The 27,540-nt window shown below is 55.7% G+C and overlaps 2 protein-coding genes and 1 long non-coding RNA gene across 5 annotated transcripts in view; 1 reads left to right on the top strand and 2 right to left on the bottom strand.

The window, feature by feature from the left end:
* Positions 1-17,977, top strand: part of DEAF1 (DEAF1 transcription factor) — a 51,579-nt gene extending 33,602 nt beyond the window's left edge. For both annotated transcript variants that reach the window (XR_013403358.1, XM_015113248.3), the window contains 2 exons: positions 6,304-6,393; positions 17,556-17,977. Coding sequence is in view for 1 of the 2 variants with exons in the window: in XM_015113248.3 (XP_014968734.1) it covers positions 6,304-6,393; positions 17,556-17,660 (195 nt within the window). In the remaining variant the exon portion in view is untranslated. The remainder of the gene's footprint in view (positions 1-6,303; positions 6,394-17,555) is intronic.
* Positions 17,978-18,278: 301 nt separating this feature from the next.
* The window catches only part of LOC114672196 (uncharacterized), a 31,728-nt gene continuing 22,466 nt past the window's right edge, over positions 18,279-27,540 (bottom strand). Inside the window, exons 2-3 of the long non-coding RNA XR_003722404.2 lie at positions 18,521-18,626; positions 18,279-18,415 (exon numbers count right to left, since the gene is read on the bottom strand). This is a non-coding gene — a long non-coding RNA (uncharacterized LOC114672196). The remainder of the gene's footprint in view (positions 18,416-18,520; positions 18,627-27,540) is intronic.
* On the bottom strand, positions 21,886-26,086 carry DRD4 (dopamine receptor D4). 2 transcript variants are annotated; one of them, XM_077961612.1, is made up of 4 exons: positions 25,449-26,086; positions 23,111-23,223; positions 22,305-23,002; positions 21,886-22,209 (listed from the first exon to the last, which is right to left on the bottom strand). In XM_077961612.1, exons 1-4 carry the CDS (start codon positions 26,079-26,081, stop codon positions 22,007-22,009), a joined length of 1,647 nt encoding a protein of 548 aa, XP_077817738.1. In that variant the 5' UTR covers positions 26,082-26,086; the 3' UTR covers positions 21,886-22,006. The 2 variants fall into 2 exon arrangements, with proteins under 2 accessions (XP_077817738.1, XP_077817737.1); XM_077961611.1 differs by having other exon boundaries at positions 22,021-22,159; positions 25,449-25,721.

Genomic DNA, 27,540 nt, shown 5'->3' with positions numbered 1-27,540 from the left:
TATTTCAGCCTCCATGCAGGGTGACGCTGGGGCTCCCCAGCGTCCAGTTCACAGCTTCAGGGTCCAGCAGGTTCTCCTGAAGCCCCGTCCACCACTGGCTTCCTGCTCACTCTCCCCTCTGTCTCTCCAGAGGGGCCAGGCCTATGGAACGAGGCGGCTGCTTCACCTGAACTCACCGCAGTGCCGGGAAAGGAGCCTCTGGGACGAGACCCAGGAGTGGATCTGCAAAGGGTACTCAGGGTTCTCCCAGCGGCTCTGAACCCCAAGGCCAAGTCGCCCTCCAGTCACCTGGCTCCTGAAGCAAGCGGAGGCCCCTGTGGCCACAGTCAGTTCAGGAGTGATGGTGACATGGAGTCGGCTCCAACGAGGCCCCTGGCAGCGTTCACATCCTCTGAGAATAAGTCATAAAGAAAGCACTCCCTGTGAGATACACACTCCACCAGGCCGCCTCCAACCACGGCCTCAACTCCATCCTGGGTGTGTCTAGGTTTTCTTTTTTATTATTATTATTTTGTATCGTTCCAGACATGTTCTCCCTCTGTCACCCAGGCTGGAGTGCAGTGGTGCGACCTCAGCTCACTGCAACCTCCACGTCCTACGCTCAAGCGATCCTCCCACCTCAGCCTCTCTAGTAACTGAGAGGTGCATGCCACCATGCCCAGCTTATTTTTTGTTGTTGTTGTTGTTGAGACGGAGTCTCGCTCTGTCGCCCAGGCTGAAGTGCAGTGGCCAGATCTCAGCTCACTGCAAGCTCTGCCTCCCGGGTTCACGCCATTCTCCTGCCTCAGCCTCCCAAGTAGCTGGCGCTACAGGCGCCCGCCACCTCGCCCAGCTAGTTTTTTGTATTTTTTTTTTTTTTAGTAGAGACGAGGTTTCACTGTGTTAGCCAGGACGGTCTTGATCTCCTGACCTCATGATCCGCCCGTCTCGGCCTCCCAAAGTGCTGGGATTACAGGCTTGAGCCACCGCACCCGGCCTGCTAATTTTTTTTTATATATATAGACAGGGTTTTGCCATGTCACCCATGCTGGCCTTAAACTCTTGGGCTCAAGCGATGCTCCCGCCTCAGCCTCCCAAAGTGCTGGGATTACAGGTATAGCCACAATGCCTGGCCAGTATCTAGGTTTGCAAGTTAGACTTAGCTTTATTTGCAGAAAGAATAATGAATACATTATTAGCTTATTCTTTGATGGTTAAAAAATTAATAGGCATTGGCAGGCAGCGGTGGCTCACACCTGTAATCCCAGCATTTTGGGAGGTCAGGGCGAGCGGATCACGAGGTCAGGAGATGGAGACCATCCTGGCTAACACGGTGAAACCCCATCTCTACTAAAAATACAAAAAACTAGCCGGGCGAGGTGGCGGGCGTCTGTAGTCCCAGCTATTCGGTTCACGGGAGAATGGCGTGAACCTGGGAGGCGGAGCTTTCAGTGAGCCAAGATCTGGCCACTGCACTCCAGCCTGGGCGACACAACGAGACTCCGTCTCAAAAAAAAAAAAAGAAAAGAAAAAAAAATTAATAGGCATTTTATATGTGATCTTATGGTCTTACTCTTGGTTGGCTGTTTCTGAAGGAGTGGCTTTGTTATCTGTAATTTGTCTAATTTAAAAATCAATTATAGTGAAACCAGCATATGTGATTCACAAGGCTTTTTTTCCACCTGGACCAAAGTACACCAGCTATTGTGTTGCCAGAGGTGTGTTCCCATTGTGTGATGTGCAGGTGGGGGCCCCTGCAGCAAGGAAGGCCGGCCCGGAAACCCCTTCGCAGTCTGTGCTGAGGGTGCTCTGCTGCAGTCTCATCCTCTGCCCGCCCGCAGCCCAGAGAACTCTGAATGCCAGTGGCAGTGCCACTGCTCGGCAGCATGAGCTTCTCGGGGTGTCCGGGCAGGCCTGGGCACTTCTGCCCTCTGTGCCGTCCACAGTCCTGTGATTTCCTGACGGTTTCCTGAAAGTACAGAATGGACTCATCAATGTCCTTGGCAGCAGAAACGCGGTGTCTTGTCCTAACCTTCTGCAACGCAACTCACCTCTTCCACAGTAATGAATGGGTATTTTTTTATTTTATTTTTATTTTTTGAGACAGTCTTGCTCTGTCGTGCAGGCTGGAGTGCAATGGTGTAATCTCGGCTCACTGCAACCTCTGCCTCCCGGATTCAGGCAATTCTTCTGCCTCAGCCTCCCGAGTAGCTGGGACTACAGGCGCCTGCCGCCACGCCCAGCTAATGTTTGTATTTTTAGTAGAGATGGGGTTTCACCATGTTGGCCAGGCTGGTTTCGAACTCCTGACCTTATGATCCGCCCTCCTCGGCCTCCCAAAGTGCTGAAATTACAGGCGTGAGCCACTGCGCCCGGCCAATGAATGGTTATTTTTAAAAATAAACGTATTTCGGGATAATTTTAGGTTTACAGAAAAGTTGCAGAGTGAGCACAGAAGATCCCTTCTGCCACTCCGCAGCCTCCTTTCTGTAACTTCTGAGTCCACAGGGCGTGGCTGTTGTAGCTCAGAATCCAGCACTGGGTGTCACTGTGAACTCCAGACTTTGAATTTCACTATCAACATCCTGTTTCTGCTCCAGGACCTTGTCCCCGCTGCCACCTGTGGGAGATGGCCTCCCGTGCGCCATTTACCCAGCACCCTCAGGCCTGTGATGGTCTCTCAGTCTTTCCTTGTCTTCCGTGCCCTGCAGTTCTGAGGGGTCTGGCCAGGCAGTTTGTCCAGGTGCCCCAACCCAGGCTTGTCTTGTGCTTTCTGGTGGGGGTGGATGACAGGTTTCAGGGAGGAGTGCCGCCGCCTGTCTTACACCACTGTGGCGTCTCTGACATCCAAGTGACATTACAGACAGCTCTGACCTTCCTCACCAGAGTCAGGGTGTCTGCGGCTGTCTCCTTGGTAACAGGGCTGCTTCTCCCCTTGCACGTTTAGTCAGGGGGCAAGTCCACGGCCGGGGGCTCCTCCTAGACAGGGGAGGACCGGAAGAGCTTGGACTTGTATTTATTTATTTGATCATTTGTTTGTATCAGGATGAGCTCATTTTATGTATGTTTTAAACTCTGAGCTAGAATACAATACTACTTTTTTTGTGATTCACACTATCTGTCCTTGGCCCTGGGGAGCTCCTGCAGTCAGCTCCTGGGTCCCCTGACGCACCCCCATCAACAGATTTTTCATTTTGGGCCACGTCCTGACTTCCTGGCACTGTAGGGTGCTCTAGGCTCCTCCTGCATTCCCTGCCCTGGCCCGGGAACCAGCCCCTTCTCCAAGGAGCCCAGATCCTTTTACTGGAGAGTCTTAGAGAGTGAGGCCTGGGTGCCAGGTGGGTCCGGTGCTGCTGGGATGTTGTCGCTTGGAGGCCGTCAGCTGCAGAGCAGGGACGAGGGTGTCACCTGTGTCACCCTCGTATGAACGTCTCCGCAGCCGTTTCTGTATCTGTGAAGAGAACATGAGTTCATGCTACTGCCTCTGACTCTAATTCAGACCCCAAAACTCCTTCTAACCTTCCTAAAAAGTTATTTTTTTGTGTTTTTTTTTTAAAAGAAGGTTGTGCAAAGGGTGTACTGCGAAAGGGCCGAGCGGTTGAAAGTCCCAGCTGAGGCCAAAGAGGTGCCCGCGAGGCAACAGGACGTTCGGTTCAGGGGTGCTGTCCTCCAGGAACTATGCTGGGGGGCAAGTACAGGACGTCCTGGTGTGTGGTGCACAGGGACTGCTGGACGCGGAGCCTCGTGCTCTTCTCAGCGTGGGGGCACACCGACCACGCTCCCGCCAGCCTCCCACCCCACCTGACCCAGGTCTCTGAGGGGCTGGACCCGGCCATCCACAGAGCAACCCAGGATGTTAATAAAGCTACAGAAGCTGTGTTCTTCTTCGAGGAACTTCTGTGTGGTCACAGACTTTCCAAGAAATATTTTGTCATTTAAAGTAGAGGCACAGGCCAGGTGTGGTAGCTCATGCCTGTAATCCCAGCACTTTGGGAGGCCGACTCAGCTGGATCATTTGAGGTCAGGAGTTTGAGACCAGCCTGACCAATATGGTGAAATCCCATGTGTACTAAAAATACAAAAATATTAGCTGGGCGTGGTGGTGCGTGCCTGTAGTCCCAGCTGTGGGGAGGCTGAGGCACAAGGATCGCTTGAACCCAGGAGGCGGAGGTTGCAGTGAGCCAAGATTGCGCCACTGCACTCCAACCTGGGCAACAGAATGAGACTCCCATCTCAAAAATAAATAAATAAATAAATAAAAGGCTGGGCGCAGTGACTCAAGCTTGTAATCCCAGCACTTTGGGAGGCTGAGGCAGGTGGATCATGAGGTCAAGAGATCAAGACCATCCTGGCCAACATGGTGAAACCTTGTCTCTACTAAAAAAAAAAAAAAAAAAAGCCAGATGTGGTGGCAGGTGCCTGTAGTCCCAGCTACTCAGGAGGTTGAGGCAGGAGAATCACTTGAACCCAGGAGGCGGAGGTTGCAGTGAGCCAAGATCGTGCCACTGCACCCCAGGCTGGCAACAGAGTGAGACTCCATCTCAAAAAAAATAAATAAATAAATACATAAAGTAGAGGCAGGGGACAACCTAAATTAGTACCAAAATGCCTCCTGTTTTCTGAAGTGAGTGAATGTTGGAGCTCTGAATGTCTTACAACTGGAAAAATGCTAAAGATCACGTTTGCGAAGAAGGGAGGCAAGCATCAGAACAGAGCCTCAGAGCCGGGCTGCCTGTGCAGGAACCGCGAGGCCGCACTGGGGTCGTTTCCGGAGCTGCTTGCAGACGCTGCCACTCACTCACTGGCCACGGCCTCTCCCGCAGTGCCTGCGGATGATCTGGGCGCGTACCGGGCGTGCGGGTCCCGTCGCTGAGGCCTCTCCTAGGCCCGGTGGCCTTCTCCGTCTCCGAGAGCATTGACATTGACGGCGGAACTCAAAACTGTCAAGCACCTTAGTCATGCCACAAACATTAATCATTGACAGCATGTTGATCTATGCGCTGATTAGAAAGAAAAGCTGCAATAATGTAATTCCAGGAGAAAGTACACAAACCTCTGGTGTCGTTTTTCTTTTTTCTTTTTTTTTTTGAGATGGAGTCCCGCTCTGTCGCCCAGGCTGGAGTGCAGTGGCCGGATCTCAGCTCACTGCAAGCTCTGCCTCCTGGGTTCAAGGGATTCTCCTGCCTCAGCCTCCCGAGTAGCTGGGACTACAGACGCCCGCCACCACACCCGGCTTATTTTTTGGATTTTAGTAGAGACGGGGTTTCACCGTGTTAGCCAGGATGGTCTCAATCTCCTGGTCTCGTGATTTGCCTGCCTCGGCCTCCCAGAGTGCTGGGATTACAGGCATGAGCCACCGCCCACCGCGCCCAGCCCCATGTCATCTTTTCAATCCACCACAGAAGCCGGCTCGGGTGGGGGGTGGGGATGTTGGCTGTGGTGCTGCCGCTGCAGTTTGGGACACACGCCTGCCACAGTGCACCCAGGCTGGCGCCACCTAGGCTACCTGCTCAGGAGTGTTGGGAGTGGTGGACTCCTGAGTTTGATTTTCTGTGCTGGCCTGGCTGGAGTGAAGCTCTTTGGAGTTTGGAGAAAGATTTCCATGCTGATTTCCCTTTTTTTTTTTTTTTGAGACCGTGTCTCGCTCTGTCACCCAGGCTGGAGTGCAGTGGCGCAGTCTCCGGGTTTCACCGTGTTAGCCAGGATGGTCTCGATCTCCTGACCTCGTGATCTGCCCACCTCAGCCTCCCAAACTGCTAGGATTACAGGCGTGAGCCACCACGTCCGGCCCTGATTTTCCTTTTTTTTTTTTTTTTTTTGAGATGGGAGTCTCACTCTGTTGCCCAGGCTGGAGTACAGTAGTGCGATCTCGGCTCCCTGAAACCTCTGCCTCCCGGGTGCAAGTGATTCTCCCACCTCAGCCTCCCAAGTAGCTGGGATTACAGGTGGCCACCACCACACCCAGCTAATTTTTGTGTTTTTAGTAGAGACGAGGTTTCACAATGTTGGCTGTGCTGAACTCCTGACCTCAGGTGATCCACCTGCCTCGGCCACCCAAAGTCCTGGGATTACAGGTGTGAGCCACTGCTCCTGGGCCATGCTGATCTTCCAGTGAATGAATGTAGGGGGCAAACTGCACTGAGGCTAGGAAAGAGCTGATTCTGGAGGTGACGAGAACGTTCTGAGCAGCACTGGGGCAGAGGTGCAGTCAGGAGTCCAATGGGCAGACCTCAGGGCCTCCCGCCTGCACCTGCCTCTGTCCCCAGTGTCTCAGGGGCTCTCCGCAGCCACGTCACTGACCAGCCTCTTGTGTCCTTCTTGCAGCAGTCCTGCGTTAACTGCGGCCGGGAGGCTATGAATGAGTGTACGGGCTGCCACAAGGTCAACTACTGCTCCACCTTCTGCCAGCGCAAGGTAGGCCTCACCCACACCGCGCTCAGTGCCCCTGCCTCCTCCCTCGCTGCAAAGACCCCTGGGTGGCCCTCCCTCCCCGTGTGCTCCTGGTGCCTCGGACCTCGCCTGACTCCCCTCCCTGTCCCTCCCTCTGGGAATCCGGGGCTGCTGCTTGGCTCCGCGAAGACCCTGCAGGAGGCTCACATGAGCCATGCCAGGTAGTGCTCTCATGGGAGGCCCCACACGTGGTGGCCAGAAACCCTGAGGGTTGCTGGTCAGTGCTTCCCAGCCGTCCACACCCCTGCAGAGCCACACAAGAGAGACTGTCCATGGTTCCTCTGTTTCTGTTACTCAGCCCTCTGCTCCACAAAAATTCAAGAGAACTTTTGTAGGCTAGAAATGGTAGTTCAGGATTGTATAACTTTTTCTACCATAATCAGAGTACTTGGGAGCGTTTAGTCACTCCAATTTTTTTTTTTTTTTGAGACAGAGTCTCACTCTGTTGCCCAGGCTGGAGTGCAGTGGTGCGATCTCGGCTCACTGCAACCTCTGCCTCCCGGGTTCAAGCGATCCTCTTGCCTCAGCCTCTCCACAGCTGGGACTGCAGCCACTACCACACCCAGCTAATTTCTGTATTTTTAATAGAGACGGACAGGGTTTCACCATTTTGGCCCGGGCTGGTCTCAAACTCCTGACCTCAGGTGATCCGCCCACCTTGGCCTGCCAAAGTGCTGGGATTGAGAGGCATGAGCTGCTGTGCCCAGCAGCTTTACTAATCTTTTTGGTGTTTGTTTTTTTTCCTCATATTTATGAGAGATGCTGGTCTATATTTTGTCCTGCTATGTCTTTGTCTCATTTTGGTGTCAGAGCAACACTGGCCTTCAAATCAGCTGGGAAGTGTGCCCTTCTGCCCTCCTTCTCTGTTTTCTTTTTGAGACAGTTTTTGCTTTGTAGACCATGCTGGAGTGCAGTGGCACAATCTCGGCTCACTGCAACCTCCGCCTCCTGGGTTCAAGTGATTCTCCTACCTCAACCTCCCGAGTAGCTGGATTACAGGCTTGTACCTCCACCCTTGGGTAATTTTTATGTTTTCAGTAGAAACAGGGTTTTACCATGTTGCCCAGGCTGGTCTCAAACTTCTGGCCTCAAGTGATCTGCCTGCCTCAGCCTCCCAAATTGCTGGGATTACGAGTGTGAGCCACGGCACCTGGCCTGTGTTTGATTTTTATTCAGTTCGAATATTTTATTCAGTTGAAAATATTTGCCGTGTGATTTTTTTCTGTGACCTGTGAATTATTTGGAAGTGAGTGCTGGGTTCAGGAGTAGATCTAAAAAAGAAATAGAAGTATACTAATTTCAAATATTTGTGGATTTCTTTTTTTTTTTTTTTTTTTTTTTTTTTTGAGACGGCGTCTTGCTCTGTCACCCAGGCTGGAGTGCAGTGGCCGGATCTCAGCTCACTGCAAGCTGCTCCTCTCGTGTTCACGCCATTCTCCTGCCTCAGCCTCCCGAGTAGCTGGGACTACAGGCACCCGCCACTTCGCCCGGCTAGTTTTTTGTATTTTTTTAGAAGAGACGGGGTTTCACCGTATTAGCCAGGATGGTCTCGATCTCCTGACCTCATGATCCGCCCGTCTCGGCCTCCCAAAGTGCTGGGATTACAGGCTTGAGCCACCGCGCCCGGCCATTTGTGGATTTCTTAAATGTACCTTTATAATTAATTTCTACTTTAATTACATTGTGGTTCAAGAACATACTTAGTATTTTTCAGTACCTTTAAATTTATTGAGATTTGTGTTAGGGCCTAGCGTATGGTCTTATGGAGAATGTTGCTTATATATTCTGCTCTGTTGGGTGGAGTGTTAGATAGGTATCAGTTAGGTTGGTTAATAGTATTGTTCAACTCTTTCATATTCTTGCTGATTTTCTCTACTTGTTCCACCCCTTATTTAGAGTGAAGTGTTGAACTTGTCAGCTATTACTGTTGAATTAGCTGGGTTTTTTTTTTCTTTTTTTTTTTTTTTGAGATGGAGTCTTGCTCTGTCGCCCAGGCTGGAGTGCAGTGGTGCAATCTTGGCTCACTGCAACCTCCACCTCCCGAGTTCACGCCATTCTCCTGCCTCAGCCTCCCGAGTAGCTGGGACTGCAGGCGCCCACCACCATGTCCAGCTAATTTGTTGTATTTTTAGTAGAGACGGGGTTTCACTGTGTTAGCCAGGATGGTCTCGATCTTCTGACCTCAAGATCCACCTGCCTCAGCCTCCTTTCAAAGTCCTGGGATTACAGGCGTGAGCCACCACGCCCGGCTGAATTATCTCTTTATCTGCAATTTTGCCTGTTTTTGCTTCATTTATTTTGGGACTCTGTTGTTAGGTGCATATATGTTTAATTTATAATTATCGTGTCTTCTTGATGAATTAGCTCTTTTATCATTATAAAACATCCTTCTTTGTCTCAGTAAGTTTTTTATTTTTTTTTTTATTTTTTTTTAATTAATTAATTAATTTATTTATTTTTTTTTGAGACGGAGTCTTGCTCTGTAGCCCGGGCTGGAGTGCAGTGGCCGGATCTCAGCTCACTGCAAGCTCCGCCTCCCGGGTTTGCGCCATTCTCCTGCCTCAGCCTCCCGAGTAGCTGGGACTACAGGCGCCCGCCACCTCGCCCGGCTAGTTTTTTGTATTTTTTTTAGTAGAGACGGGGTTTCACCGTGTTAGCCAGGATGGTCTCGATCTCCTGACCTCGTGATCCGCCCGTCTCGGCCTCCCAAAGTGCTGGGATTACAGGCTTGAGCCACCGCGCCCGGCCAAGTTTTTTATTTTTTATTTATTTCTTTTTTTTTTTCTTACAGAGATGAGGTCTTGCTATGTTGACCAGCCTGGTCTCCATCTCCTGGCCTCAGCCAATCCTCCCATCTCAGCCTCCCGAAGTGCTAGGATTATAGGCATGAGGCACTACACCAGCCAATAGAAGTTTTTATATTAAAATTTATTTTTTCTGGCTGGGCACGGTGGCTCACGCCTGTCATCCCAGCACTTTCGGAGGCTGAGGCAGGTGGATCGCCTGTTAGAAGTTTGAGACCAGCTTGGCCAACATGGTAAGACCCCATCTCTACTAAAAATACAAAAATTAGCTGGGCATGGTGGTGCATGCGTGTAATCCCAGCTACTAGGGGGGCTGAGGCAGGAGGATTGCTTGAACCTGGGAGGCGGAGGTTGCAGTGAGCTGAGATTGTTCCACTGCACTCCAGCCTGGGTGACAGAGTGAGACTCTGTCTCAAAAATATATATATATTTTTTTCTGATAGTAGTATAGACACTCCACCTGTCTTATGGTTAATGTTTGCATCTTTTGTTTTTGAGACAGTCTCACTCTGTCACCCAGACTGGAGTGCAGTGGCATGATCTTGACTTACTGCAGCCTCTACAGATACACGCCCCATGTCCAGCTAATTTTTTGTATTTTTAGTTGAGACAAGGTTTCGCCATGTTGCCCAGGCTGGTCTCGAACCCTTCGACTCAAGTGTTCCACCCCCTGCTTGGCCTCCCAAAGTGCTGGGATGACAGGCGTGTGTCACTGCACCCAACCTGCATCTTTTTAGAAAACATCTTTTTGGCTGGGTGCGGTGACCCACAGCAGTAATCCCAACACTTTGGGAGGCCAAGCGGGGAGGATCACTTGAGCCCGGGACCAGCCTGGCCAACAAAGCGAGACCCTGTTTCTATTTTTTAAATAAATAAATATATAAATAAACAAACATCTTGTTACTTCTAATTTGTGTCCTTGGCTCTTAAGCATTCCCTTAGAGACAGAATGTGCTTGGATCTTAGGTTTTAATCTAGTCTGATAGCCTCTGCTTTTGTTGTTGTTGTTGTTGTTGTTGTTGTTGAAACAGAGTCTTGCTCTGTCGCCAGGCTGGAGTGCAGTGGTGCGATCTCGGCTCACTGCAAGCTCTGCCTCCTGGGTTCACGCTATTCTCCTGCCTCAGCCTCCCACGTAGCAGGGACTATGGGTGCCCGCCACCACGCCTGGCTAATTTTTGTATTTGTTTTAGTAGAGACGGGGTTTCACTGTGTTAGCCAGGATGGTCTTGATCTCCTGACCTCTTGATCCGCCCGCCTCGGCCTCCCAAAGCGCTGGGATTACAGGCGTGAGCCACTGCGCCCAGCCTTTTTAATTTTTTTTTTTTGAGACAGAGTCTCACTCTGTCGCCAGGCTGGAGTGCAGTGGCGCTATCTCAGCCCACTGCAAACTCAACGTCCTGGGTTCAAGTGATTCCCCTTCCTCAGCCTCCTGAGTAGCTGGGATTACAAGTGTGCGCCTCCACATCCAGCTAATTTTTGTTTTTTTTTTTTGAGACGGAGTTTCGTTCTTTTTGCCCAGGCTGGAGTGCAATGGCGCGATCTCAGCTCACCGCAACCTCCGCCTCCCGGGTTCAAGCGATTCTCCTACCTCAGCCTCTTGAGTAGCTGGGATTACAGGCATGCGCCACCATGCCTGGCTAATTTTTGTATTTTTAGTAGAGATGGGGTTTCTCCGTGTTGGTCAAGCTGGTCTTGAACTCCCGACCTCAGGTGATCCACCCGCCTTGGCCTCCCAAAGTGCTGGGATTACAGGCGGGAGCCACCACGCCTGGCCTAATTTTTGTATTTGTAGTAGAGAGATGGTTTCTCTGTGTTGGTCAGACTGGTCTCGAACTCCTGACCTCAGATGATCCACCCGTCTTGGCCTCCCAAAGTTCTAAGATTACAGGTGTGAGCCACCGCACTGGCACTAGGCCTGTTTTGTTTTTTGAGTTGAGACAGAGTATCGCTCTGTCGCCCAGGCTGGAGTGCACTGGTGTAATCTCAGCTCACTGCAACCTCTGCCTCCTGGGTTCAAGGGATTCTTTTTTTTTTTTTTTTTTGAGACGGAGTCTTGCTCTGTCGCCCAGGCTGGAGTGCAGTGGCCGGATCTCAGCTCACTGCAAGCCCCGCCTCCCGGGTTCATGCCATTCTCCTGCCTCAGCCTCCCGAGTAGCTGGGACTACAGGCGCCCGCCACCTCGCCCGGCTAGTTTTTTGTATTTTTTAGTAGAGACGGGGTTTCACCGTGTTAGCCAGGATGGTCTCGATCTTCTGACCTCGTGATCCACCCGTCTTGGCCTCCCAAAGTGCTGGGATTACAGGCTTGAGCCACCGCGCCCGGCCGGTTCAAGGGATTCTTGTGCCTCATTCTCCCGAGTAGCTGGGACTGCAGGAGGGCACCACCAGACCCAGCTAATTTTTGTATTTTTAGTAGACACAGGGTTTCACCATGTTGGTCAGGCTGGTCTTGAGCTCCTGACCTCAAGTGATCCGCCCGCCTCGGCCTCCCAAAGTGCTACGATTACAGGTGTGAGCCACTGCACCCAGCCTTTTTTTCTTTTCTTTTTTTTTTTTTTGAAGTGGAGTTTCACTCTGTCACCCAGGCTGGAGTGCAGTGCAGTGGCACAATCTCAGCTCAGTGCAGCCACCGCTTCCCAGGTTCAAGCAATACTCCTCCCTCAGCCTCCCAAGTAGCTGGTATTACAGGCACCTGCCACCATGCCCATTTTTTTTGTTGTTGTTGTTTTGTGATACAGTCTTGCTCTGTCTCCCAGGCTGGAGTGCAGTGGCACAATCTCTGCTCACTGCAACCTCCGCCTCCCAGGTTCAAGTGATTCTCCTGCTTCAGCCTCCCAAGTAGTTGGGATTGCAGGCATGCGCCACCATGGCCAGCTAATTTTTGTATTTTTTGTAGAGATGGGGTTTTGCCATGTTGGCCAGGCTGGTCTTGAACTCCTTGACTCAAGTAACCCGTCCACCTTGGCCTCCCGAAGTGCTGGGATTACAGGCATGAGCCACCTCGCAAAACCTAATCTACTCATGTTTAATGTAATTATCGATGAGTGGATTTGTGTTTGTATTTGCAGTTTATGTCTCATGTCTTGCTCCTCTGTTCTTTCACTAACTTCTTTTCTGTTAAATGTGTATTTTCTAGTTGTATTTTCTAGTGTACCAGTTCTTTTGTTGAACAATTTTAAACAGTATCTTTTAAGTTATGAGTTATTTTCTTACTGCTATAGGTATTACAATATACATTTTAATTTATCTCAATTTCAGTGGGAGGATAGAATTTCCTCAAGCAGAGAAAGCGTACTGCAGAGGCCGAGTATATACATTCCTGGCAGAAGCTTTTTGGGCCCCAGTATAAGCACTCGCTGAGCTCCTTTCACCAACAAAATGAACACATCCCGTTCTTTTTTTTTTTTTTTTTTTTTTTTTTTTTTTTTTTTTTTGAGATGGAGTCTCACTCTGTCACCCAGGCTGGAGTGCAGTGGCGCGATCCCGGCTCACTGCAACCTCCAACTCCCAGGTTCACGCCATTCTCCTGCCTCAGCCTCCCAAGTAGCTGGGACTACAGGCGCCCACCACCACGCCCGGTTAATTGTTTTTATATGTTTAGTAGAGACAGGGTTTCACCATGTTAGCCAGGATGGTCTTGATCATCCTGGGATTACAGGCATGAGCCACCACGCCTGGCCACATTCCGTTCTTTAAAAAGCTGCCTTCCAGCCGGACCTCCAGCCCTGGCCACCCTGTCTCCAAGCCTCCCTCAGATCCTGTTCTTTAAAAAGCTGCCTTCAGCCAGGCATGGGGGCTCACCCCTATAATCCCAGCACTTTGGGAGGCCGAGGCAGGCGGATCACGAGGTCAGGAGATCGAGACCATCCTAGCTAACACGGTGAAACCCCGTCTCTACTAAAAATACAAAAAATTAGCCGGGCGTGGTGGCGGGCGCCTGTAGTCCCAGCTACTCGGGAGGCTGAGGCAGGAGAATCGCTTGATCCCGGGAGGCAGAGGTTGCAGTGAGCGGAGATCACACCACTGCACTCCAGCCTGGGTGACAGAGCGAGACTCTGTCTCAAGAAAAAAAAAAAAAGCTTAGTTTTAAATTCATAACTTCAAAATTATATATGATAGGAAGTTGAAGTCCTCATATTCTCACCCCTTAGAGATAACAAAAATTTAGTGTTTGGTTTTCTAATGTCTTATTTTTATTTGTTTAGTGTTTTTTTTTTTTTTTTTTTTGAGACGGAGTCTCGCTCTGTCGCCCAGGCTGGAGTGCAGTGGCCGGATCTCAGCTCACTGCAAGCTCCGCCTCCCGGGTTCACGCCATTCTCCTGCCTCAGCCTCCCCAGTAGCTGGGACTACAGGTGCCTGCCACCTCGCCTGGCTAGTTTTTTGTATTTTTTAGTAGAGATGGGGTTTCACCGTGTCAGCCAGGATGGTCTCAATCTCCTGACCTCGTGATCTGCCTGCCTCGGCTTCCCAAAGTGCTGGGATTACAGGCTTGAGCCACCGCGCCCGGCCTATTTGTTTAGTTTTGAGATGGAGTCTCACTCTGTCACCCAGGCTGGAGTGTAGTGGCATGATATCCGCTCACTGCAACCTCCACCTCCTGGGTTCAAGCAGTTCTCCTGTCTCTGCCTCCCGAGTAGCTGGGACTGCAGGCACACACTACCACATCTGGCTAATTGTTTGTATTTTTGTAGAGCTGGGTTGTCTCCACATTGGCCAGCCTGGCCTCGAACTCCTGACCTCAGGTGATACGCCCACCTCTGCCTCCCAAAGTGCTAGGATTATAGGCGTGAGCTACTGCGCCCGGACTCTAACATCTTACTCTTAAAAAGCGGTGATAGGTCAGGTGTGGTGGCTCATGCCTGCAATCCCAGCTCTTTGGGAGGCCGAGGCAGACGGATTGCTTGAGCCCAGGAGTTTGAGACCAACCTGGGCAACGTACATGAGACTCCATCTCTACAAAATACGAAAGAATTAGTTGGTGTAAGCCTGTGGTCCCAACTACTTGGAAGGCTTAGGTAGGAGGATCCCTTGAGCCAGGAGAGGTTGAGGCTGCGGTGAGCTGAGGTGACTCCAGTGCACTCTACCTTGGGCGAGAGAGCACAACCCTGTCTCAAAAAAAAAAAGCAGTGATAATTTTAAAAATTCATTATAGAGGACTTGGTGTGTACACAAAAGTATACACATGAGTTTATGCGTGTTATGAAACCCCAACAGGAATCCCCTGCACCCACCACCCACCTGAAGAAAGCCAGCCTTGGGGGCCAAGCTCCGTGTGGTCCAGCCCCTCCTGGGCCTGGGGGCTGTCAGCTGAGGCGTGTTTCTGGCACCCGTACTCTTTATGCTTTCTCCACACACGCGCGCCTGTAGACAGGGTACCTCTGCAGTCCCCACGGCAGGGCCTGTTCCCAGGAGGGTTTGGGGGCTCTGGGCATTTTTCCCCACCCAGCCCTGGTGTCCTGCCTGTGGCCTGCTCCCAGCACCACCCGGACTGAATCACCCACCTTCTTTTTTTCTTTTTTTTTTTTTTTGAGACGGAGTCTCGCTCTGTCGCCCGGGCTGGAGTGCAGTGGCTGGATCTCAGCTCACTGCAAGCTCCGCCTCCTGGGTTCACGCCATTCTCCTGCCTCAGCCTCCCAAGTAGCTGGGACTACAGGCGCCCGCCACCTCGCCCGGCTAGTTTTTTTGTATTTTTTAGTAGAGACGGGGTTTCACCGTGTTAGCCAGGATGGTCTCGATCTCCTGACCTCGTGATCTGCCCGCCTCGGCCTCCCAAAGTGCTGGGATTACAGGCTTGAGCCACCGCGCCCGGCCTTCACTGTTAGCTTCTTGTGAATTTAACCATTTTTTTCTATTTTTCGAAAACTAAAACACTAATTTCTAATTCTGGCTTTTCAGATAATGATTTTTTTTTTTCAAAAGTATTTTAACATTATACTGTAAGAAGCATCACATTGGCCGGGCGCGGTGGCTCAAGCCTGTAATCCCAGCACTTTGGGAGGCCGAGACGGGCGGATCACGAGGTCAGGAGATCGAGACCATCCTGGCTAACCTGGTGAAACCCCGTCTCTACTAAAAAATACAAAAAACTAACCGGGCGAGGTGGCGGGCGCCTGTAGTCCCAGCTACTCGGGAGGCTGAGGCAGGAGAATGGCTTGAACCCAGGAGGCGGAGCTTGCAGTGAGCTGAGATCCGGCCACCACACTCCAGCCTGGGTGACAGAGTGAGACTCCGTCTCAAAAAAAAAAAAAAAAAGATGGAAAATTTTTCTTTAAAAAAGAACTCAGGATGTCTGATTTTTAAAAGTCAACCCTGGGCATTTGCCTCTTTGCTTGGAGAACTTGATGGAAGCTTCTGTAGCTCAGAGTGAACACTGACGTGCGCCCCCTCTCCCTCCATCTGCACAGGCCCCAGGGAGTGGCTCAAACCTGTAGACCAGAGAAAAAGCATCTAGAACTCCTGGGGGCCTTATCCAGGGCCCACATCCTCTCAGTGGGGGCAGCTCCCATGAGGGGTGCAGGCCCCTCGCCCCACACAGAGTCTGGGCAGGAACCGGAACCCGTCCTGGTTGCCCCGGAGTGGAGGCCGGGGAGGGGCGGGCGGTGGGTCTGCACCCGATGCGGCGGTTTGCTGATGTGTGTTTTCATGCCATGTAGATTTATAGTCTGTTACCAGGAAATTTTTTTTTTTTTTTTTTTTTTTTTTTTTTTTTTTTTTTTTTTTTTTTTTATGAGACATAGTCTCTCTCTGTTGCCTGGGCTGGAGTGCAGAGGCACAATCTCAGCTCACTGCAACCTCCACCTCCCAGATTCAAGTGATTCTCGTGCCTCAGCCTCCCAGGTAGCTGGGATTGCAGGCGTGCGCGACCACAGGCGGCTAGTTTTTGTATTTTTAGTAGAGATGGGGTTTTGACATGTTGAGCAGGCTGGCCTCAGGTGATCTCTTCATCTCCTGGCCTCAGGTGATCTGCCCACCTCGGCCTCTCAACATGATGGGATTACAGCCCTGAGCCACTGCGCCTAATTTTGCTTTTTTATTATAATCAGCTGGAATTCTGCCCTCTAGGGAATAACCCGGTCACCATTTGGACGCGTTTATTTCTGCTCTGTGTGTTGTGTGTGTACCTGTCACGCCCCCGTGCAGGGAGCTGCCTCTGTCTGACGAGGCCGCCTCAGCTTCAGCACCTGGCGCTTCCTCTAGACCTCTGCTGTGTTCCGAGGTGCTTGAGGTAGCAGGAGGTGGGGCCTGGTTCCGTGTGCTGACCTCACCGGAGCTGTGACTTCTCCCAAGCACCATCCCCCTCCTTCTCTCTGCAGAGCCCCTCTGCAGCCACAGGCTGGTTCCAGTTTGCTTTTTCATCTTTGCCATTAAAAACAGAACTGGGGCCGGGCACAGTGGCTCACGCCTATAATCCCAGCACTTTGGGAGGCTGAGGTGGGCAGATCCCCTGAGGTCAGGAGTTCGAGACCAGCCTGACCAACATGGTGAACCCCTATCTCTACTAAAAATGTAAAACATTAGCCAGGTGTGGTGGCGGGCACCTGTAATCCCAGCTACTAGGGAGGCTGAGGCAAGAGAATTGCTTGAACCCTGGAGGTGGAGGTTGTAGTGAGCCGAGATTTTGCATTGCACTCCAGCCTGGGCAACAAGAGCAAAACTCTGTCCCAAAAACAACAAAAAAAACCCCACAGAACTTGATCATGTATTTAAATGTTTTTCTGCATGTCTGATATTTTTTGTTTACATCCCTAACACAAAACAACTGCTTTGGAGAGTCTTACCCTGGTTTGTTGTTTGACTTTTATTTTGATATGGAGTTGTTCTCTCCCATGGGCTGGAGTGCAGTGGCACCATCTTGGCTCACTGCACCCTCTCCCTCCCAGGTTCAAGCAGTTCTCCTGCCTCAGCCTCCTGAGTAACTGGGATTAGAGGTGCCTGCCACCATGCCCAGCTACTTTTTGTGTTTTTAGTGGATACGGGGTTTTACCATGTTGGCCAGGCTGGTCTTGAACTCCTGACCTCAGGGGATCCACCTGCCTGGGCCTCCCAAAGTGCTGGGATTACAGGCGTGAGCCACCACGCCCCACCTGTTGTTTGCCTTTTGATCCAGTTCCTCAAACCAAGAGAGTGTGGAGAAGGCTGTATTGGAGCAGAGGCCACCAGAGTGTGGGCGCACTGGGGAGGGCATTCTCTCAGTACCCCCAGGTGGGCTCACAGGGGGCTGCACCCTCTGGGGTGAGGGGCCTGGGGTCCACCTTGGGGACCCTGCTCCAAGGCCCTGCTGCACCCACTGACCCCGCGGACATGGGTGTGTCCTCCCTTCCAGGACTGGAAGGATCACCAGCACATATGCGGCCAGTCAGCAGCTGTCACGGTCCAGGCCGACGAAGTCCACGTGGCTGAAAGCGTGATGGAGAAGGTGACCGTGTGAGGCTCCATCGGCCGCCCTGGGAGCTGGGGCCCCTCGCACTCCTGTGAGGCTTTTGCAGGTCGAAGGCCCCCCTGAGGACTCTGGGGGGACGTTGAGAAGAGGGGTGTGGGAAGGTAAAGAAACTTGCTGGACAAGTTATTAACACACTTTAAGCGAATGGTGCCCTGGGGAGCGGACTCCCCCCGCCCGGGCCCCCCGCCCGCTCGCGGAGAGATTTTTTATCCCTGGGATCATGAGCGTCCGGTCTTGCCCACAGGGCCTGTGCTGCGACGCATGTACATACGTGTTGTGTCTGTCAATAAAGTGTAAATAAGGTCTCCCTGCCCCACGCGGGCGGCCGGTTTCAGTGCCAGCCCTCAGGGGGGTTTCCTCCCCTTCCTTCTCCTTGTGCAGGTGGGAATCCCAAGCCCACCGCATCTCCAGTCCACAGGGCAGCGCGGCCAGGCCGGAGCCTCCGGTGCACGGGGCAGCACGGCCAGACTGAAGCCCTGGCATCTGGTGGCACCTGTAGTCCAGGAGGTCTTCATTCCTTCTGTTCCACGAGAACCTCGTGGCTGCTGGCAAGTGCAGCAGGCCTGCGGCCCTTCCCGCCAGGTTTCTGTGCACCCGGTACCCTCCTGTGCCCAGGCTTCCTGAGCAAGCCCGATGGCCCAGTGCAGCCTGTTCAGTCCATGTGGACGGCTCGGTGGCCTTGGTCCAGGGATCCACATGCAGAGCCTCATGGCCTCCTGGTCTCCCGCTTGTTTCTCATGGCCCTGGTGCCAGGTGGAGGAAAGAGAAAGGACTGAGGCCTGCATGGGACACAAGGGGGCATGTCCAGTGTGTTTGGGCACTGGGCTGGGCCTGGACATGGGACCCACCTGCCCTCCTGACTGAGAGCTCTGCTGGAGCAGCGTCACTCTTGTTCTGGAAGCTTCTGCGCTCATGGCCTGTGTTCTCTGCACACTGAAGGCTCCACGGCTGTGGCTGCACTGGGGCAAGAAAGTACAGACTCAGCAAAAGCTCAGCAGGCACCTGGGGTGGGCTGGCAGCGCCAGGAGGAACCTGCACCAACGATTCTGATGTTTGCCTCTAAGCGCTTTCTGCACCAGCTGGAGCTCTACGAGAGGCGGCCAGAGTTCCCCTGGAAGAGGTTGTGCATGGGGGCAGGGCTCACTGGCTCTGTGGGCCCTGCAGAGAACCCCCCACCATATTTGAGTCTCTGGGTTTCTCAGGACCACCTGATTTATTCTGGTTTTCTATTTTTTTTTTTCTTTGAGACAGTTTCACCCTGTCACCCAGGCTGGAGTGCAGTGGCACAATCTTGGCTCACTGCAACCTCTGCCTCCCAGGTTCAAGCGATTCTCCTGCCTCAGCCACCTGAGTAGCTGGGATTATAGGTGCTCACCACCATACCCAGCTAGTTTAGGAATTTTTGGTAGAGACAGGGTTTCTTCGTGTTGGCCAGGCTGGTCTCGAACTCCTGTCCTCAGGTGATCCACCCACCTCGACCTCCCAAAGTGCTGGGATTACAGGCGTGAGCCACTGCCCTGGCCTATTTACTTAGTAAAGTCTCCACCCAGCCGGGCCAAGCCCCACTGATGTTTCATCGTCCTGCTTAGACGCACTCGGTGCTGCCCCGTTGGTGCTGCCAGTGAGCAGTGGAGGCTGGAAAAGGTGTCTGGCCTGCTGCAGCACCCACTCCAGATGCTGCCCTCACCCCGCCTGTCCCTCACCCCACCTGTTCCTTCCTCTGACCCTCACCCTGCCTGTCCCTCCTGCCTCTCCCACCGAGATGCTCTCCCTCCTGTCCCTCACCTCACCTTTCCCTTGGTCTGACCCTCGCCCCGCCTGGCCCTTCCTCTGACCCTCGCCCCGCCTGGCCCTTCCTCTGACCCTCGCCCCGCCTGTCCCTTCCTCTGAGACTCTACACTGAGTGGCTTTTCGTCCAACCCAGCAGGGTCCGCCATTGCCACAAGGTGGAGGCATCTTAGAGGCTCTGCTTGGCCTCGGCACTGTCCAGGCAGGTGGGCCGTGGGTTGACCTCCATGAGGCAGCAGGGCTGGGCCTGCTCCTTTGGGTCTTTTTTTTTTTTTTTTTTTTTTGAGACAGAGTCTCGCTCTGCTGCCCAGGCTGGAGTGCAGTGGCGTGATCTTGGCTCACTGCAAGCTCCGCCTCCCGGGTTCACGCCATTCTCCTGCCTCAGCCTCCCGAGTAGCTGGGACTACAGGTGCCCAGAACCGCGCCCGGTTAGTTTTTTTGTATTTTTTAGTAGAGACGGGGTTTCACTGTGTCAGCCAGGATGGTCTCGATCTCCTGACCTCGTGATCCGCCCGTCTCGGCCTCCCAAAGTGCTGGGATTACAGGCTTGAGCCACCGCGCCCGGCCTCCTTTGGGTCTTAACCAACATAAAGGTGGCAGGGAAGTGAGGACCTGCACCTCTAAGAAGAATCCCCCAAAGCTGGAAACACCAGCGTCTCTGTGCAGAGAGCACAGCCGCAGAAGTGGCCAAACCCCCGCCTGGTGGGGAAGGCACCGTGGGAGCCCCTTGGCACCGTGACCCCACCAGCAGTGATGCACCTGGCCGCCTGCAACCAGGCTCTGCAGGAGTGGAGTGGGGGTGTTCCCTGGAATTGTGGGGGCAACTTACTCTTCCCCGATTTTCCGTAAAATGGAAGCCGGAGCACCACACATCTCTTGGGATCCCAGGTTCCCACAGCTCCTCCTTTCCAAGCCTGGGAGGCTGATGGCCAGAGGTCGCCCCGCCCCAGGGCTGTCAGCACCCCCAGGACCCCCAGATGCGTGTGCACCTCCCGTGGCCTCCAGCACTGTCAGTGAGGCATGTGTGGGGCCGTGGGTCCTGGGACAAGGCTGACGGGAGCCCCTCCTTTACTCTCATGGGTGTCCGACAAGAATCCATTGTGACTCAGTCTGTTCCAGGGGCTGGCTGGGACAGGCTGGTCCTGGGAAGTAGGTAGTCGGGGAAGGTGTCCAGGAGGAGGCAGCCGCTGAAGCTGTGACAGAAGTACGTGGTCAGCAGACGGGACGGGGCAGCTGCACTGACGTAATTGGGCTTGGTCGTCTCTCCACCCAGTATTTCTTCTTTTCTTTTTTGAGACAAGGTCTCACCCTGTCACCCAGGCTGGAGTGCAGTGGTGTGATCTCAGCTTACTGCAGCCTTGACCCCCTAGCTTTAAGGGATCCTCCTGTCTCAGCCTCCCGAGTAGCTGGGATTACAGGTGTGACACCACACCCAGCCTGCACTGAGTATTTTAGCTGAGGTTGTACCCACTGCTGTAGACTGCACAGCCCAGTCTCTCAGTGTTCAGATGGGAGCTTGGCACCATGACTGGCCGCCCTGGCTGTAGATGCTGCATCCCCAGCACAGTAAAGCTCCAGCCAGCAGGACTGGGAGGCGGAGGGCCTCCCATTTCTCCCACAGCCTGGGCCTGGGAGAGAGCTGGATCCAGTCCAGGGTGGGCTGTTAACTGCACTGAGGGCCCTGGGAGCCACCCCTCCTCCCCCAGGGTCAGGGGCTGTACTATGGTTGACAAAGCCAGGCAGCCCAGGGCAGACAGGCAGCCTGGGTCGCTCTGCCCACCCTCTGACCCTGCTGCCTCCTCCCTACTCCTACCCCTTGGCCCAGCCACATGGGTGGATGCTGGGCAGAGGCTGGCTGGGTGACTGAGCATGGAGCTCCCTCCAGGGAAGCCTCTTGGTGGGACCCCACCTATCACCACAGGCCCCTTCCTGTGGGGCTTGGGGCATCCTCTGGCCAGGGACTGGCAGGAAGCTGTGCTCTGACCTCAAGGCAGCTTCTAAAATGATATATCAGGCTCCCCCGCCTGGGTCTGCTGGGACAGCAGAGCCAGGAGACCCTGTGCTTCGTCCTCGGAGGCGGGAGTTGGCCTGGGCAGGGCCTGGCGGCTGACCGCCCCCCCAGCCCCTCTCGCCTCATTCATTTCTTCCCATTGGAACTGGGCTTCCCCAGGAGACACCTTGCTCTGCTCGGTGCCATTTCCTCTCCCCTGCAGAGAGGGTAGGCTGGGCCAGAGCACTGCCGAACTGAGTGGGTCTCCAGGGGCCCCTTCCCCCGCTCACTCTGAGCAGGGGGCCGGCTTGGTGGGGTCTGCTCTGTGGGCTTCCTTGGCGGGAAGGAAGGGGTTAACTGGCTGGGCGGCCTGGGGCCACTGGGGCAGAAGCCCTTCCTCCTCCCTTCCCCATCAACCCCAGGAGCCTTCACAGCTGAGTTTGGGAAGGAATTTGTTTAATTAACGTACAAAACCGCCCTCCCCATATCCTTGGTCCCGGAGGCCTGGCCACCAGGCCGGTGCCCAGGCCGCGGGGGGTGGGGGTGGGGGTCCGGCTCAGCAGCAGGCACGCAGGGCCTTGCGGAAGACATTGCGGAACTCGGCGTTGAAGACAGTGTAGATGACGGGGTTGAGGGCGCTGTTGACGTAGCCCAGCCAGGTGACCGCACTAACCAGCCGCGGGGGCACGGAGCAGGCAGGACACAGCGCCTGTGTGATGTGCACCACGAAGAAGGGCGTCCAGCACAGCAGGAAGGCCCCTGGGGGCGCCGAGAGCCACGTCAGCGCCCCCTGCCCCTCCGCGCCTCGTACTCCTCCCCTCCTCTCTACCCAGCCCCCCAGGGCAGGAACGCACCGACTACCACAGGCAGGACCCTCATGGCCTTGCGCTCCCGGCCGGTGATCTTGGCACGCCGCCTCCTGCGGGTCTGCGGTGGGGTCTGGGGTGGGAGCGCAGCGGCTCGGACGGCGTCTGGGGGCGCACAGTTGGAGTCGCAGGAGTCCGGGGGGAGGCCGGGCACGGGGGGCGCACAGTTGGGGCCGCGGAGACCCTGGGGAAGGCCGGGCGCTGGGGGCGCACGGTCGGGGCCGCAGGGACCCTGGGGAGGGCCGGGCGCGGGGGGCGCGCAGTCGGGGCCGCAGGGGTCCTGGGGGAGGCGGGGCGCCGGGGGCGCACAGTCAGGGCCGCAGGGGTCCTGGGGAAGGCGGGGCACAAGGGAAGGAGGGCCGGGGCCGCTGGGTCGGCGGGGCGCGCGGCCGTGCAGCTTGGCGCGACGGGCCACCTCCCAGCGCCGCAGGCCGCGGAACGTGGCCCAGTAGAGCAGCAGCATGAGCGGACAGGGTAGGAAGAAGGAGCACACGGACGAGTAGACCACGTAGTCGCGGTCCTCCAGGCGGCACACGGCGGGGTCACGGCCGCGCACGTCGTTGAGGCCGCACAGCACGGGCGCCGCCACCGCTGCGGACAGCAGCCACGTGGCGCCGATGAGCAGCAGCTGCCGGTGGCTCCCGCCCTGGCGGTTGTAGCGCAGCGGCACGGCCACGGCCACGAACCTGCGGGGAGCGCCGAGGGTGCGCGGGACAGCGCGGAGGCCGCGGTGAGGGCGGCGGCGGCGGGAGGGGCGCGAGGGCGCGGGGGCGCGGGCGGGGAGGGCGGCGCACCTGTCCACGCTGATGGCGCACAGGTTGAAGATAGAGGCGGTGCACAGCATGACGTCCATGGCCATGAGGGCGTCGCACAGGCGGGGGCTCAGCAGCCACGCGCCACCCTGGACCTGCGCGGCGACACCACAGGCCCTGAGGTTTCCCAGCCACCGCGGGCCCTTGTGACCCCCTCTCTTATGGGTAGTTCCAGGGCTGAATATGGAGGAGGGGGCCCGCTGTGAACCAGAGGCCAGAGGAGCAGGCAGAGAAACAACCCCTCTGCACTCAGGTCTCCCTTTGTTTTCAGTTAGGGTCTCGCTCTGTCACCCAGGCTGGAGTGCGGTGGCTCCATCATGGCTCACCGTAGCCTGGAACTCCTGGGCTCAAGCGATCCTCCCACCTCAGTCTCCAGAGTAGCTGGGACTACAGCCGCGCGCCACCACCCCCCAACTGATTTATTTATTTTTTATTTTTGTTTTTCTTTTTGTTTGTTTTTTTGAGACGGAGTTGCACTCTTGTTGCCCAGGCTGGAGTGCAGTGATGCGATCTCAGCTCACTGCAACCTCCGCCTCCCGGGTTTAAGCGATACTCCTGCCTCAGTTCCCCCGAATAGCTGGGACAGCAGCCGCATGCCACCATCCCAGGCTGATATTTTCATTTTTTTTTTTTTTTTTTTTCTGAGAGGGAGTCTCGCTCAGTGGCGCAGGCTGGAGTGCCCTGGGACGATCTCGGCTCACTGCAAGCTTCGCCTCCTGGGTTCCCGCCATTCTCCTGCCTCAGCCTCCCAAGTAGCTGGGACTACAGGCGCCCGCCGCCACACCCGGCTAATTTTTTGCATTTTTAGTAGAGACGGGGTTTCGCTGTGTCAACCAGGATGGTCTCGATCTCCTGACCTCGTGGTCCGCCCTCCTCGGCCTCCCAAAGTGCTGGGATTACAGGCGTGAGCCACCGCGCCCGGCCGATATTTTAATTTTTTGTAGAGACCCGGCCCGGTATGTTTCCCAGGCTGGTCTCAAACTCCTGGGTTCAAGCGATCCTCCTGCCTTGGCCTCCCAAAGTTCTGGGATTACAGGTGTGAGCCACCACTCCTGACCTTGGTCTCCCTTTTGTTACAAACATGAGAACGGGCCTGGGGAATTCCCTGGGGGCGGGGCCTGATGTCATCGGGCTCAAGGAGAGCCCCTCCCCAGCCTGGGGTAGGCAGGGTCCCCGCTGGGCCTAGACATGAAGCTGGCTGCTCTGTCCTTCAGGGCATGAGCCAGCCTGTCTGGTGAAGCTCTCTGTGGGAGACTCGGGCGCATTAATTCATTTGTTTCCTCATCTGTAAGACGAGGATGATGATAGTATCCACATAATTGTCTTGAAGATAAATTATAATTAAAAATATGAAGACCTGCCCAGTGCCCAGCGTAGGAGTCCACGTGGAGTGACTCTCTTCAAGGGCAAAGGAGCAGGCAGCCCCCTTAATCCCTTCCCGCCGATTTGGGAAGATTAGGAGCTTAAACGTCGTCACTGTGACGTCTGCGGCTCGAAAGGAGCACAGGTCATGCGTGTCCCGTGCTGCTGGTCTCTGCCCCAGCCGCCAGGACTCACCGTGTCTACCAAGGGGAAACCCCGAGTCCCCCCTCCTCCACAGTCCGGGACACCGCGTCCCCAGCTCAGCCTTAAGCTGCTTTTCTCTGGCTGCAGAGGGGCTGGCACCAAGTCCAACCCATCCGAGGGCCAGATCTGGTGTGGAGTGTGGGATCCATCCCCCAATTCCCCCTCGGGCTTCTCCCCAGGGTTCTCAGCAGGGGCCTGGCCCCCACACACCCTCCCCTGGGTTCTGTCCAGCCCAGGTCTCCCCTGTGAGCTGTGAGCCTCCTGGGGGTGAGCCAGCATCCGCACTGGGTGTGCGTGGTGGTCTGTGGCTGTGGCCGTGTGCAGTGCGTGTGTGCAGTGCGTGTGTGTGTGTCCCAGGGCAGCCAGGGGGCCGAGTCCGCATCTGCCTGCCTGTCCAGCTGGTTGCCCTGGGGGTGAAATCCAGCTGCCGGGCGGCGGGAGGGGGCTGGCTTCACAAAGTCGCCTATTTCTGGGGTCCCTAGATCGAAGGACGGGCATCTCCTGGATAGCAGACGCCAAGACAGAAGGGGAAGGGAGGAGAGGAACGGGGGTCGGGGGACAGCGCAGCGGGGGGAAGGTCGCGAGGTGGCGGCGGTGGGTGTAGCGCGGAGGGACCAGGCGCAGCGCCCCTGCCGCCGCCCCAGCTGGAGGCTCCGGAGCAGAAAGGGGCCGGGTCGCGCCGGGTCCTCCGCAGGGACAGGGACGGAGAACCGAGGAGCAGATGAAGATGCTCGTGCGGCCAGACGGGGCTCACCTCGGAGTAGACGAAGAGCGGCAGCACCAGGAGAGCGAGGAGGAGGTCGGCGGCCGCCAGGCTCACGATGAAGGAGTTGGTGGGCGTCTGCAGGGCGCGCTCGGTGGCCACGCTCACGCACACGAGCGAGTTCCCCGCGAGCACCGCGCCGATGAGCAGCACGCCTCCAACCAGCGCCGCCGCGCCCGGCCCTGCCAGCCCCGCAGCCGCCCCCGCGCCCGGCCCGCGTCCGGCCAGCAGCCCGTCCGGGTCCGCGGTGCTGCGGTTCCCCATGGCGCGCCGGCCCCAGGCGCCCGGGCGGGCGCTGAGCACCGCGGACAGCGCCGGGCCGCAAACCGGGGAGTCACTCCCCTTGGGCACGCCCCGGCCAGACTCTGGTCCCGCCCCCGCCCCGCCCCGGCTCAGGGGGGCCCCCGCGGCGCTCCACCGTGCGCCCAGTATTTGCTCATCTTGGAATTTTGCGCAGGGAGAGACGGGCAGGCGGACGAATGCGGCGGCCCAAAGAGACGGGAATGAAGCGAGGTGGTGGCCATGGGCAGGCCCAGCATCGCCTGGTGCGGCGCGGGGTCCGCACCCCGAGAAACCAACAAGGATGGAGGGGCAGCCAGACCAAGCCCTGAAGCGCGCGGGCATCGACGCCAGAGCCATCCTGCCCGGCCCCTGCGTGCGTCCCGGCCCTCGGGCCGTCCACCTAGTGCACCTGGTGTCTGGGAAAACGTCCCTCCCAGGCCCGTTCCGCCAGTCGCGGGAAGACCGGAGCTTAGGCTCTGCCCGCCTCCCGGGGGACTCGCCTCGACCTCGCGCGCACCCTCCTGCCCGCGACTCCGCGCCCGACCCAACCGCCGACGCCTGGCTCGTACCCCCGCTCCCCAGCAGCCTCTGGTCCTCAGCCCCCGCGACCACCACAGTCAGCCGCGGCCCCACCCATTGCACAGTTGGTCCTCCCGTGGCCGCCTCCGATAGTGGGCCGGCACCTCCCCCCGACCCTCCACCCCCGGGCGGACAGCTGAGCGGTCGACCCTGCTCCCTCCTCCAGTCCCTCCGGCCCAAGACCCTGAGCTAGGTAGGCGTCCCTCTGACCCTGGGCAGGGGGTCCGGGGACCGGACAGTAGGTTCAGCCCGCGAGGAGGCAATGAGAAAGACAAGACAGGCCCTGGCAGGTTCCAAACGTGCAGAAGAGAAAGTGCTTGCAAAGTGCAGCAGAGACAATTCTATGGACTCTTCATCAAATCGGGGTGACCCATGACCTGAGGGGTATTTTCTGTAGTCCTGTCACTAAAGGGGCCTAGAAGGCACTAAAAGGAGGCACCACTCTGTGGGACCCTGGGCGATGCACATCTTGCTCTTGTCTTTGTTTCTGGGAGGACTGGAGTGGAGGGGCCGTGCCAGGAATTGAGGCCCCTGACCTCAAACGTATGGAGGACACGGGCTGGACGAGGTGCTGATGGGGTGTGCATTAAAGGGAGAAACGAGGGCTCTGAGAAGGAGCAGGCACCGTGAGCATCACAAGGCAAGGTCCTGGGGTCTGTAGGGGAAAGGCCTGCACCAGGGTCAGGTGTCCACAGACATCAGGTGCAGCCGCAGCCAGGCTAAGTCCCTCTTGTGCAGACCAGACTCCTGCCCGTGAACCCTTGTGCAAAAGAAGTCACCACAGAAGAGGCTGGGACAGTGCAAGTGTCTTCTCTTCTAGGATGGAACCCGGGAGGGTGGCCCTGGGGTCTCCGGCTGGGTGCCCAACGGTGAGTCCAGCCCAGCCTCTGGTCAGCTTAGAATTCCTTCAAGTGGCCCCCAAGATGTCTGCGACCACCAAGAGTGAAAACAAAGCCAGGCGGAGAAAGGATGTTTGCAGTACACATCTCTGGTACAGAATGCAGATCCAGAATATATAAAGAGTGCTTTTAAAACAATGAGAAAAGACAGACAATTCCAGTTTTTTTCTTTTTTTTTTTTTTTGAGACGGAGTCTCGCTCTGTCGCCCAGGCTGGAGTGCAGTGGCCGGATCTCAGCTCACTGCAAGCTCCGCCTCCTGGGTTCACGCCATTCTCTGGCCTCAGCCTCCCGAGTAGCTGGGACTACAGGCGCCCGCCACCTC

This window comes from Macaca mulatta, chromosome 14, assembly GCF_049350105.2.
Source record: "Macaca mulatta isolate MMU2019108-1 chromosome 14, T2T-MMU8v2.0, whole genome shotgun sequence".
NCBI classification, from domain to species: domain Eukaryota; kingdom Metazoa; phylum Chordata; class Mammalia; order Primates; family Cercopithecidae; genus Macaca; species Macaca mulatta.
The sequence above is the reverse complement of the archived record's forward strand: the minus strand, read 5'-3'. Positions and strand labels throughout refer to the sequence as shown.

What these genes read in the sequence shown, in the direction of transcription:
- DRD4 (XM_077961612.1), bottom strand. Translation starts at nt 26,081, where the DNA reads ATGCCCGCGCGCTTCAGGGCTTGGTCTGGCTGCCCCTCCATCCTTGTT. An exon ending in TGCGCCATCAGCGTGGACAG is followed by an intron (nt 23,003 to 23,110) that starts GTGCGCCGCCCT and finishes CGCTCCCCGCAG; the next exon opens with GTTCGTGGCCGTGGCCGTGC. An exon ending in GGTCCTGCCTGTGGTAGTCG is followed by an intron (nt 22,210 to 22,304) that starts GTGCGTTCCTGC and finishes CGGCGCCCCCAG; the next exon opens with GGGCCTTCCTGCTGTGCTGG.